This window comes from Podarcis liolepis (genome assembly GCF_965112155.1).
Source record: "Podarcis liolepis genome assembly, chromosome: 10".
Lineage (NCBI taxonomy): Eukaryota > Metazoa > Chordata > Lepidosauria > Squamata > Lacertidae > Podarcis > Podarcis liolepis.
This window is the reverse complement of record NC_139562.1, coordinates 67,289,249-67,301,399: the sequence shown is the minus strand read 5'-3', so window position 1 is coordinate 67,301,399 and position 12,151 is coordinate 67,289,249. Positions and strand designations below refer to the sequence as shown.

General features: G+C 44.4%; 1 protein-coding gene across 16 annotated transcripts in view; it reads right to left on the bottom strand.

The window, feature by feature from the left end:
• Positions 1-12,151, bottom strand: part of CADPS2 (calcium dependent secretion activator 2) — a 368,776-nt gene that overhangs the window by 54,710 nt on the left and 301,915 nt on the right. For 8 of the 16 annotated variants that reach the window (XM_083463298.1, XM_083463307.1, XM_083463306.1 and 5 more), the window contains 2 exons: positions 6,147-6,288; positions 5,906-6,025 (listed from right to left, as the gene is read on the bottom strand). In XM_083463298.1, the coding sequence (XP_083319424.1) occupies positions 5,906-6,025; positions 6,147-6,288 (262 nt within the window). The remainder of the gene's footprint in view (positions 1-5,905; positions 6,026-6,146; positions 6,289-12,151) is intronic. The other 8 variants (XM_083463313.1, XM_083463300.1, XM_083463299.1 and 5 more) reach the window with 1 other exon arrangement.

Here is a 12,151-nt window from a genome sequence, read left to right as displayed (position 1 = left end):
TGAGTTTTCCTCTGACATGTATCCCGTAGGAATGTTAGCTAGCCCTTACAGGACCCACTCATGTTCCTGAAAATTCAAAAACAAACCTCACAGCCAAGCATAATTCAGTGTGCTTTTCATGTCTAGCCAAGCGGTCCTCTGTGTTGGCCTCTCGAGGGACCAATCAAGCAGAAGAGTGAATGCTACGCAAAGCGTTTTGCTCTCTTAATACCTCCTCCACCTTAATCCACAATGCCCCAAATGTGCCATTAAAGAGACGGACCAGCAAAAACAAGTGAAAACAAAGTAATTATGTTCTTGGGGCTGTGCAATGAGAGATAAGAACACACACTCCCTGTTTCTAACCATACAAAGGGGGAGGGTATCCATTTTGTGTGAATGGAAAGGCCAGCTGACAAGCTATACCGTATGCAAACAACCCATACTTCTATTACAAATAAAGCACATTAAATAAAACATGTAAAATTTGATTCTGGAGGAATCAGAGATACTACTTTTAATAGGTATAAGTATATTTGGCAAACTATATTTAGTTCACCATAGCTGAGTACAGCTAGATGAATAGTGCAACCCTATGCATGTCTACTCAGAAGTAATAATAATAATAATAATAATAATAATAATAATAATAATAATAATAATAATATCATATTATTTGTACCCCACCCATCTGGCTGGGTTTCCCCAGCCACTCTGGGTGGCCTCCAACAAAGATTATAAATACATCAAAATGTCACACATTAAAAGCTTCCCTGAACAGGGAATTTCCTTTGAGTTTAATGGGACTTGCTCCTAGGTGTATATGTGTATATGTGTGTGTGTGTGTGTGTGTGTGTGTGTGTGTGTTTCTAGATTCAGGTAGGTAGCTTTGTTGGTCTGACGCAGTCAAAATAAATTTTAAAAATCCAAAAATCGTCCAGTAGCACCTTAGAGACCAACTAAGTTTGCTCTGGGTATGAGCTTTTGTGTGGTATCTGAAGAAGTGTGCATGCACATGAAAGCTTATACCCAAAACAAACTTATAGGTCTCTAAGGTGCTACTGGACAATTTTTTTTAATTTTTTTTAATTTATATGCAGTATGTGTGTATACATAGGAGCAAACTCCTAGGGGCCAAGGGCCCTTTACCCCAAATAAAATATCTGAGGCCCCTCCAAAAAGTTGGTAGACATTACCATTAATATGGTGTGTGTGACCATGTCATGTGATCAATTATGTGGGGTGGGGCTTACCTGCCTCCCAATATTTTATTCAAGTTGACACCCCATGTGTGTGCATGTGTATGAATGATTGTAACCTAAAATGTACAGTAAATTGTGTTGAGCATTCTATACCTCTATAAAAGGTTTGCAATTTAATTTTTAGAATAGGAAGACACTGCAAGGTTTAAAACATATAAGTAGTAAACCCGAAGACCAATAGAGATCAGCTGATATTCTGTGCAAGCAGTAACTTTTCAATTCTCCAAGATTTTTTTTAAGAATCCATTTTGTTATTACAGCCCAGTGGTAAAACACACTAGTTGCATGCCAAAGATCCCTGGCAATTCTGGATCAGGGATGAGTGGGAACAGGTCTAAGAAAAAGCTTTTACTAGCCAGAGATGACAGACCAATGTTCTGATTCCTCCGTATGAGGCAGTTTCTGTCGTTCATATTTTTGAGCTTCACAGACAAGCCACAGTTTGTCTTCGTCTCAATAAGCCACAGTTGCCCATTCTCCCTGTCAACGAGTGACAACGCTCTCTGCATAATCCCAGCGCCAGTGTCAAGCATTGGCATTGTCAAGCACTTTGCTGGAGCCCACGTCCCAGTAGCGGCCTGTTGCTAATCCCCGGAGCCTCTTGGCTCTGCTGCGCCTTCTCTTTCCTGCTGCTGACAATTCACCTGAGCTCTCTGAACAAGCAATCAAGTGCCCTAGCAGTGAGAAGCACATAGAGAAATCTCTGCGGCCTCTGCATGTCTTGCCTCCACTCTCTGGGAGGTGGTACAGCCTGGGTCCAGAGGGAGAGGCAAGAGAATGGGCACTGCCAATAGCAGCTTGGGGGGAGGCGCTGAAAGCACCTTGCCCAAAGGATCCCAATTCCAGATGTCACCCAGGCTATTTAGATACCGTATTTTCCCGTGTATTGGACAAGGTTTTTTGACTTAGAAGTCATGTCCGTTTCCGAGCACGGTGTTAGTGCTGACCTTCAAAGCCCTAAACGGCCTCGGTCCTGTATACCTGAAGGATCATCTCCACCCCCATCATTCAGGCCGGACACTGAGGTCCAGTGCCAAGGGCCTTCTGGCAGTTTCCTTGCTGTGAGAAATGAGGTTACAGGGAACCAGGCAGAGGGCCTTCTCGGTAGTGGCGCCTGCCCTGTGGAGCGCCCTCCCACCAGATGTCAAGGCAATAAGCAACTATTTTACTTTTAAAAGACAACTGAAGGCAGCCCTGTTTAGGGAAGTTTTTAATGTCTGGCACTGTGTTGTTTTTAATATTCAGTTGGAAGCCGCCCAGAGTGGCTGGGGAAACCCAGCCAGATCGGCGGGGTATAAATAATAAAAGAAAGGAAAAAGAAGCTGGGGTTGTCCAATACAAGGATAGTGGCATGGGGGGGGGGGGAGAGAAGCGGCGCGGTGCCAGCCAGTTAGTTGGCGGGAGCGTGGCTTCCCCCAATGCTGTAGCGAGCAGTGAGCAATGTGGGGGGTGTTTCGTGCCCACAGCTGCGTGGGGAGAAGCTGCGCACTGCCAGCCAGTTCGTTGGCAGGAGCGCAACTTCCCACATGCCGCTGCGCACGGCAGACACTCCCTGAGTCGTTTCCCGCATGCGGAGATACTGGGGGAGGTTGCGTTCCCACCAGCCATCCAATTGGCAGGAGCGCAAGTTCCTCCGGTGTCACCGCACGCGGGAAACAATCTAGGGGGTGTTTCCTGCCCGCAGCTGCATGGGGAGAGGCTCAACAACTTGGGGCCATCTCTCCTCATTTTCTTAAAACTGAGTCCCCCAAAATGGTGTGTGTGTGTGTGTCTCTTATACATGGGGGTGTCTTATAGACGGGAAAATACAGTAAATGAGGTTGGGTGGGCGGTACTCATTTTAATTTATTTTTAAGCAACAGAAAAGAAGATTATTTGGAAAATGTAAAATTGCATGCATGCCTAATATCTGTAGTTCTGGGGATTAGCTTTTCATCCCCCGGTTCCGACAGACACTTCCCCTGTCCCTCTTCTGGAGAAGGTCCTCGGTCAGGATGACTAAGGCCAGTTCTATTCCAAAACCACATCTAAACCCAGAATGAAATGGGTCTTGATATTCAGTTTCCTCCAAGAGTACCTGCACCACCACCATCTTGAGCAACTTGCCCTTCAAAGGGGTATGAGCAACTGGGAAGTAGAGTTGGAACAATCTCCCCCTTGGTCTCCTAGAACACGCAGAGAACTGAAAAGGCCAGGTAAGAGATTGGTTGTGCACAGACACGCTCCCCTGGCGAGGAGGGGAGTGAGGCAGCTGGGGGAAGGCAGGGACTTCCAGACCTCACAACTGCTTCATTGGGGCAACTGCTTCATTGGGAAGGGCTGTTGGGATCACTAGGCCTGCAATGTTTTGGTTTTTTCAAAGTTAACCACATGGACACTGTGTTTATTTTTATTGCTGATCTACTCTTGTCTCCGGCTCCTGACAATAGGCCTCAAAAACTTAAACTGATCTCATGAAATAGGTCTCCGCAGTGCCCTGGATGCCCCAGGCACTGTTTGAGCAGTGGCACACAGAAGGGCATAGAGGCAAAGTGGTCACAGTGACCTACTGGTGGTTCTAAGAATCGACTGGCGCAGAAGCACACCAAAAAAGCCTCAATGGAAAATCTACCTGTAGAAGATCATGCACTCTACTGAGCGCCCGGTATTCCTCAAGAAAAGTTTCTCACCACTTACATTCTAGAATCCATCTGGACAGCTTCGGTGTGGAGCACTCCTGTTTAGTGCTATTTTGGTTACACATTTGTTATTCATACCCCGCCCATCTGGCTGAGTTTCCCCAGCCACTCTGGGCGGCTCTCAATCGAATATTAAAAACACAATACAGCATTAAACATTAAAAACTTCCCTAAACAGACCAATCACCTCCGAACATCGAAATAGAGATAATAATACAGTGGTACCTCGGGTTAAGTACCGTATTTTTTCCTCTATAAGACTCACTTTTTCCCTCCTAAAAAATAAGGGGAAATGTGTGTGCGTCTTATGGAGCGAATGCAGGCTGTGCAGCTATCCCAGAAGCCAGAACAGCAAGAGGGATTGCTGCTTTCACTGCACAGCGATCCCTCTTGTTGTTCTGGCTTCTGAGATTCAGATTTTTTTTTTCTTGTTTTCCTCCTCCAAAAACTAGGTGCGTCTTGTGGTCCGGTGCGTCTTATAGAGCGAAAAATACGGTACTTAATTCATTCTGGAGGTCCGTTCTTAACCTGAAACTGTTCTTAACCTGAAGCACCACTTTAGCTAATGGGGCCTCCCACTGCCACCGCGCCACCAGAGCACGATTTCTGTTCTCATCCTGAAGCAAAGTTCTTAACCCAAGGTACTATTTCTGGGTTAGCGGAGTCTGTAACCTGAAGCATATGTAACCAGAGGTACCACTGTAGAGGCAAGGCAGCAAAGAGTAATGGAACCAGAAATGGGCCATTGCTTGTAAATGTGCTATAAACTTTGATTTAGTACAGTGGTGCCCCGCAAGATGAATGCCTCGCAAGACGAAAAACTCGCTAGACGAAAGGGTTTTTCGGTTTTGCGTTGCTTCACTAGATGAATTTCCCTATGGGCTTGCTTCGCAAGACGAAAACGTCTTGCGCTTTTTTCTTAAAGCCGCTTGAAGAGGCGTAGTTGCGACGGACCGTGCTTCGCAAGATGAAAAACATCGCAAGACGAAAAGACTCGCGGAACGAATTATTTTCGTCTTGCGAGGCACCACTGTACTAGGTATGAAAGCAATCCTAAAAATAACCATTTGTTTGCTGAATATATGTCATGGAGAGCCTTCCACCTCCCCCCCCAAAAAAAATCCTCTCTCTGCTATACAGTGGTACGTCAGGTTACATACGTTTCAGGTTACAGACTCCGCTAACCCAGAAATAGTACCTCGGGTTAAGAACTTTGCTTCAGGATGAGAACAGAAATTGTGTTCCGGCAGTGCGTCGGCAGTGGGAAGCCCCATTAGCTAAAGTGGTACCTCAGGATAAGAACAGTTTCAGGTTTGGAACGGACCTCTGGAATGAATTAAGTACTTAACCCGAGGTACCACTGCAATGCTTAATTGAGAAGTTCTTCATTTAAACTACAAAAGCTCCTCTGAATCTGTTTTAAAAAACAACAACAGGGACGTAATCTCCGACAGCCAATAGCTAATTAAGTGAGATTTGAACTCGATTAATTTGGGCAGTGTCCTATTACGAGGGAATCTAGAAAAGCCAGAGAAAAATAACGCAAACCAATTGCTGTGGCTGCTATTTTCAAAAATCTTTTAGCACATGCAGTGGATTAGTAATAACATGCCAAAACACGAAGAGCTATTGACATTAAAAAAAAAAGCAACAACCCCACCATACTGAAGTACAATAATTTAAAGTGTTTCCACACTGCTTATTAACTAAATAGCAGCAATTATGTAATTAAGGGTGATGACTGCTAAATGTACCACAACAAACCTCTGCCTAGTTAATTTTAAGCTACATCCTACTGAGATTTTACACACCAAAAAGCACAACCCAATGACATTCCATGCTTGGCTTTCAACCAAAAAGCTGCAATTTCCAACCAAATGATCACAAAACACCATGCAGTCCAAATACAGCTGTACATGACATCAGTAAGGCCGTGCAGAGCTGACACACACACTCAACGTTTAAAGATCAGTCAAGAATACACACGTGGAATCATATAAAGAAGCCATCCAGGTTGGTGTTGAAAAACTAGGTATCTGTGGAAGATTAAGAGGCAAACTTGGAACTTTTGGAAGAGCTACATTGGGAAGACTGTTGGTGATGGTCCTGCAGAGAAATAGACAACGTAGGAGCACAATAAAAATAGATTGTAAAAAGGAAAGCTGGAGGAGTAGGTGCAAACCAAATGGGGACCAAATTTGGCATAGGGCCTTCTGGAAACACTTACTTGACAGGCTGCCATGATTCTTGTTCAAGACCTCTGTGAAGGGACTGGGCAATGGAGGACTCCATGAGATCAATGTAGCGGACGACCAAGGGAACAAAAATCTCCTGCAAGTGCTTGTGAAACTTTCCATTGCACAAAAGTGCTTGAAAAACAAACAGACAAAAAAAAAATAGGTTGCAATTATTTCCCTAGCTTTGGTTACGACCGGATTTAAAGATGACACTACGTGCTGACGGCATTCCGCCAGAGGTTACTTAAACATCTTAATTATAAATACTTGTGCTGTGAGGGTACCATAACAGCAATCTAATGTCACGTTTTGTGGTGTTTACTGCCATAGTTATTGATATTCTTCAATAAAAACGTGCGCAGCAAGTCATAAATACTGATTTATTAGTGCTTTTAAAATTAACTAGATACTGTTGTTGTTGTTATCATCACCTACAATTATTAGTATACTGCAGGTCTCAGGGAAGTTGACAACATAAAAACACAATACGAAAATACAAAACAAAAACAACCCAGTAATCTCCACGTCCCCAACACATTTTAAAAGGGCACTGGATGTCAATCAATCAGCCAAAGGCCTGGTTAAAGAGGAACATCTTTGCCTGGCTCCTAAAGGTGTATAATGAAGGCACCAGGCGGACTTCCCTGGGGAGAGCATTCCACAAACAGGGAGTCACTGCAGAAAAGGCCCATTCTCACTATGCCACCCTCTCGACCTCTTTTGGAGGAGGCGCAAGAAGGAGCACCCCAGAAGATGATCTGAGGGTCCAGGTAGGTTCATATGGAGAGAGGAGGTCCTTAAAGCCTTATAGGACAAAACCAGCATTTTGAATCGGGCCCAGAAACTAACTGGTAGCCAGTGCAGTCGAAACATCAGCGTAATATGCTCAAACTGTCTTGCCTCGGTGAGCAACCTGGCTGCTGAATTCTGCACTAGCTGAGGTTTCCGAACCATCTTCAGAGGCAGCCCTACGTATAACGTGTTGCAGTAATCTAACCTTGAGGTTACCAGAGCCTAAATAACAGTAGTTAGGCTATCTCTGGGGGACTAGCAATGGAGATAAAGGTTTGTCCCACCCCCACAAGTACAGTGGTACCTCTGGATGCAAACGGGATCTGTTCCGGAGCCCCGTTCGCATCCTGAGCAGTACACAACCCATGCCTGCGTGGGTTACAATTCGCCGCTTCTGTTCATGCACGTGACATCATTATGAGCGCCTGCGCTTGCTCGAGTGGTGAAACCCGGAAGTATCCTGTTCCGTTACTTCTGGGTCGCCACGGAACGCAACCTGAAAACGCTCAACCTGAAGCATATTTAACCCGAGGTATGACTGTATTTCCACTTATGCAGTGAACTTCCCTCCCTTCCCTTCTCCCCACGTGTTCACACAGGATTTGATCCAGAAAGACCCTGTTTGCGCATGCTTTTGATTCGCCTGCTTGGAGGTGAACACATTTTGGACCAGGAGGTCTGGCACAAGCTAACGCCATTTACAATTCATATGTTAAAAAATGAACTGAAGCACTTCCTAATTTGCCAACTGCCCCGTTGAGGCCGTGATCCTGTGCAGACTGATTTGAATGCACGCCCCACTGAACTCAATGGCACCTCTAGTGAATGTGCATAGGATTGTGCCCCAAGTGCATTTTCCGATGTGGAGCTGCAAGTTGTTGTTGCTGTTATTAATATTAATATTATTTGAATTTATATACTGACCTATACCCGGAGGTCTCAGGGCAGTTCACAAAAAAGATCACAGTATATAAAATAAAAATAAAAGCAATAACCCAATAATATCCCCCCCCAAAGAGCCATATTTTAAAAGGGTATGGGGATGTTGATTAGGTCAACCAAAGACCTAGTTTTGGGTGTGTGCTTTTTTATTAAAGATTTTCTTGTTTTACAGAAGTATGTGTAATGTCTCTCGGATTTTTTCCATGTAACATTTTTACAAATCAGTTTCATTTGTTGAGACGTTTGGCGGGGGGAAGGGGGGGAGGGGGGGAGATGGGTGTGGGGGGGTGTTGGGTGCTGATGTTTCTATTTTGCTTAATGTATGTAGGATTTGGTGTCAGCGTTGCTCGTGCTGTTCGTTTGTGCTTCTTTGGTGGTGAGAGAGGTTGGGGTTGGCCTAGGGTGTGGTTGTTTGTTTGTGATTGGCTGTGGTGATCTTTGTTTTTGTGTGTGAGTGGGGTGGGTGGGTGTTTTGGATCAGGTTAGCCTTACTGATTTGTATGCTGTTGGTGGATTATTGTCAATGTCTTGTTGGGCTGTGATAAAGGGGAGCCATACCGGGGCAAAGGCGTCTTCTTCTGTTTGTCCCCGTGTTAGTTTCAGTTGATTGGTTAATTTTTCTAGTAGGGCTGTTTCCTATAGTAGTTAAAAAGGAATGTTTTTGCCTAGCGCCTAAAGGCGTATAATGAAGGTGCCAGGCGAACTTCCCTGGGGAGAGCATTCCACAGACAGGGAGCCACTGCAGAGAAGACCCGTTCTCGTCTTGCCACCTTCCGGACCTCTTGAAGGAGAGCCTCAGAAGATGATCTCAGGGTCCGAGTAGGTTGCTTTCACCTGCCAACTTGATATGGATATTGGGCTGCAGGCAAAGCCTGAGCAACTCATTCCCCTTGTGTTTCCTTCACATTAACAGCGTTTGTTATTGAATAACATCTCAGAAAGAAAAACGGTTAAAAAAAAAAAGCAAAGCAGCAAAGCCAAGCTTCAGCCACCATAAACATATTTTTGCACTTAGGTTCATTAAAGCCATCAGGAAAAAAAACCCCCATCTCCCAAAGCACACACATTAGACCCAGTACACCTGCTCTCTAGACACCACGGACTGTTGTTCTTATAACATGTCTTTTAAATGCCAGCAACTATCCATGGTTTCTCCCCACTACGCTGCTGTGCTCCACACCTTTCCCTCTGCAACCTCTCATTCCCAACCTCACCTTGATCTCTCCCCACTATTCTCAGCTCCGCAGCTTCTATGGACCTTGATCCGAGACCTGAAGGGAACACAGCTCAGACTGCATAATGTACATGCACCCTTGCTCCCCCTCCATTAGCTCTTGCGGTTTTTTTGTAGCTCGTTGTGCTGTGCCATGGGTAGGCAAACTAAGGCCCGGGGGCCGAATCCGGCCCAATCGCCTTCTAAATCCCACGGACGGTCCAGGAATCAGCATGTTTTTACATGAGTAGAATGTGCCCTTTTATTTAAAATGCATCTCTGGGTTATTTGTGGGGCCTGCCTGGTGTTTTTACATGAGTAGAATGTGTGCTTTTATTTAAAATGCATCTCTGGGTTATTTGTGGGACATAGGAATTCATTCATTATTTCCCCTTCAAAATATAGTCCGGCTCCCCACAAGGTCTGACGGACAGTGGACTGGCCCCCTGCTGAAAAAGTTTGCTGATCCCTGGGCCATGCTATGGCTCCTTATGAGCATATTGGTACGAATCTGCATCAGCCTGAGGATACATTTCCATGGGCTTATTTATGTTCCAATTTTGGGGAACCCTAATGGCGTTTCCGTGCACTGCTCTGGTTCGCCAGAAGCGGCTTAGTCATGCTGGCCACATGACCCGGAAGCTGTACACTGGCTCCCTCGGCCAATAAAGCGAGATGAGCACTGCAACCCCAGAGTCAGTCACGACTGGACCTAATGGTCAGGAGTCCCTTTACCTTTTTTTAAAGCCCCACAAAAAGGTCAAGCTGAGAAGGGAGCCTGTCTGTATGGCCGCTCGGAAGGAAGACTTGCCAACACACATTCTTCCCTGTAGCATGTTAGAAAACAACAACCCACACTTTCATCTCACAGTTTTATGTTCCGAAAAGGAAGCTTCGGCACTGTGTGCTTAATAATAATAATAATAATAATAATAATAATAATAACAATAATTTGCCCATCAGGCTGGGTTTCCCCAGAATCTCTGGGCGGCTCCCAACAGAATACAGTGGTACCTCGGGTTACATGCGCTTCAGGTTACATATGCTTCAGGTTACAGACTCTGCTAACCCAGAAACACTGCTTCAGGTTAAGAACTTTGCTTCAGGATGAGAACAGAAATAGTGCTCCGGCGGCACGGCGGCAGCAAGAGGCCCCATTAGCTAAAGTGGTGCTTCAGGTTAAGAACAGTTTCAGGTTAAGAACGGACCTCCGGAACGAATTAAGTTCTTAACCCGAGGTACCACTGTATTAAAACATGATAACACTTTAAAAACTTCCCTAAACAGGGCTGACTTCAGATGCCTTCTAAAAGTCAGATAGTTGTTTATCTCCTTGACATCTGATGGGAGGGCGTTCCACAGGGCGGGCGCCACTACTGAGAAGGCCCCCTGCCTGGTTCCCTGTAACCTCACTTCTCAACTCTCAGAACCATTTGAAAACCAAGGCACAGCTTCCAATTGGCTGCAGGAGCTTCCTGCACTCAATTGGAAGCAGTGGAAGCCACCTCAGATGTTCAGCTTCCAAAAAACATTCACAAACCGGAACACTCACTTCCGGGTTTGTGGCATCCAAGAGCCAATTTGTTTGGGAGCTAAGCAATTTGACAACCAAGGTACCATGGTACTTCATTACTCAGCAATCCTTATAACCACCCAGAAGTTAGTAAAGAGAGGTTGCCCCGTCTATTCATGGCTCACCAGAGATTTGAACCAAATATTTCCTGCCTCATTCCATCACAGCAGCTAAAGTGGTCCCTAAAGATCATATCACCAGTCAGTGTCACAAATAGCAAAATGATACCATTTTTTTTTGGTATGGAATGTGGAAGCTGCCCACCATAAGCATATCAAACAGAAGTGGACTGAATTATCAAATGGATTTACGGGCCAATTTATATAGATTTGCATAGGAATAGCAACATTAACACTCACTGGGATTTCCATCTAAATGTATGCAGATTTCTTACAGATGATGATATGCCGACATGGATTTAACACTAAGTAGACAGATGTGCATCAGAGTGTGAGGTTTAGCATCACTCCATATGGTCCAGTGGGAAGGATGAATATATGGTAACATATTATGCAAATTCCACCTCCACTCATTAAACATGGTAACGCTGAAGATAAGCATTTTAATGCTTGACCTTCATTCAAACTTGAGTTTCTACATAGTGGTAGATCTTAAGTACTTGACCTTTAGTCAAATATGGCTTTTTACTGAAGTCAAGGGCATACCTTCCAAATTATTTCATCTAATTTCAGTGTATATCTTATAAAACCATCACAATCCTTCAAATTGAGCAAATTGAGCCCGACAAACTTTCATTGATATATTGGCCTCTAACCCATTAGGTAAATATACACACATGCAGTAAGCACAAACAGTCTTCTGAAGCTATCTTAGAAATGATGGCATTTTAGGTACTAGGGATGAAGTCAGTATATAGAGAAGAATCATGTGGTATAGAAGACGGAAGCAATTCAAGGTTTTCTTTCTGCATTATTTGAAAGAGAGGGCCACCTATCAAAAGGTTGCAATTCCACGGGAAATGAATTAGCTTCTCATCCGAGGAATTTCTAATATGGCACTGTGGTTATATACATGTGATAACAACACTACATCTGTTTCATTAAATAATCAAAAGGTTAAAATAATACTTAAAATGTTGGCAGGGTACTCATATCGGGTGTATCTGGAAACCATCTGCAGTTTCACAGATTTTGAGTTGACGGAAAGCTCTTGAGATAGTACAACATGCAGGTGTCAACCCTTCACGTTTCAAAGGCTGAAGATTAACTTCACCTACAATATGGGGACCTAACAGTTCTGCATTTCAAAAGAAACCCGAAAAAATCATCTCTGATACTGGCCTCACCGAGAGAATAACCCAGTGGGATTTCCACCTCTTCATTTCCTAATGAGCTTTTTGATAATGAGAGGTAACTTTAACAGTCACTATGGGCTCTATTATGGCTAATTTGACTCCACTTCACTCTCCTTGTTAATTACTAACACTAGCCTTTTTATCCTCACGAGAACACGCT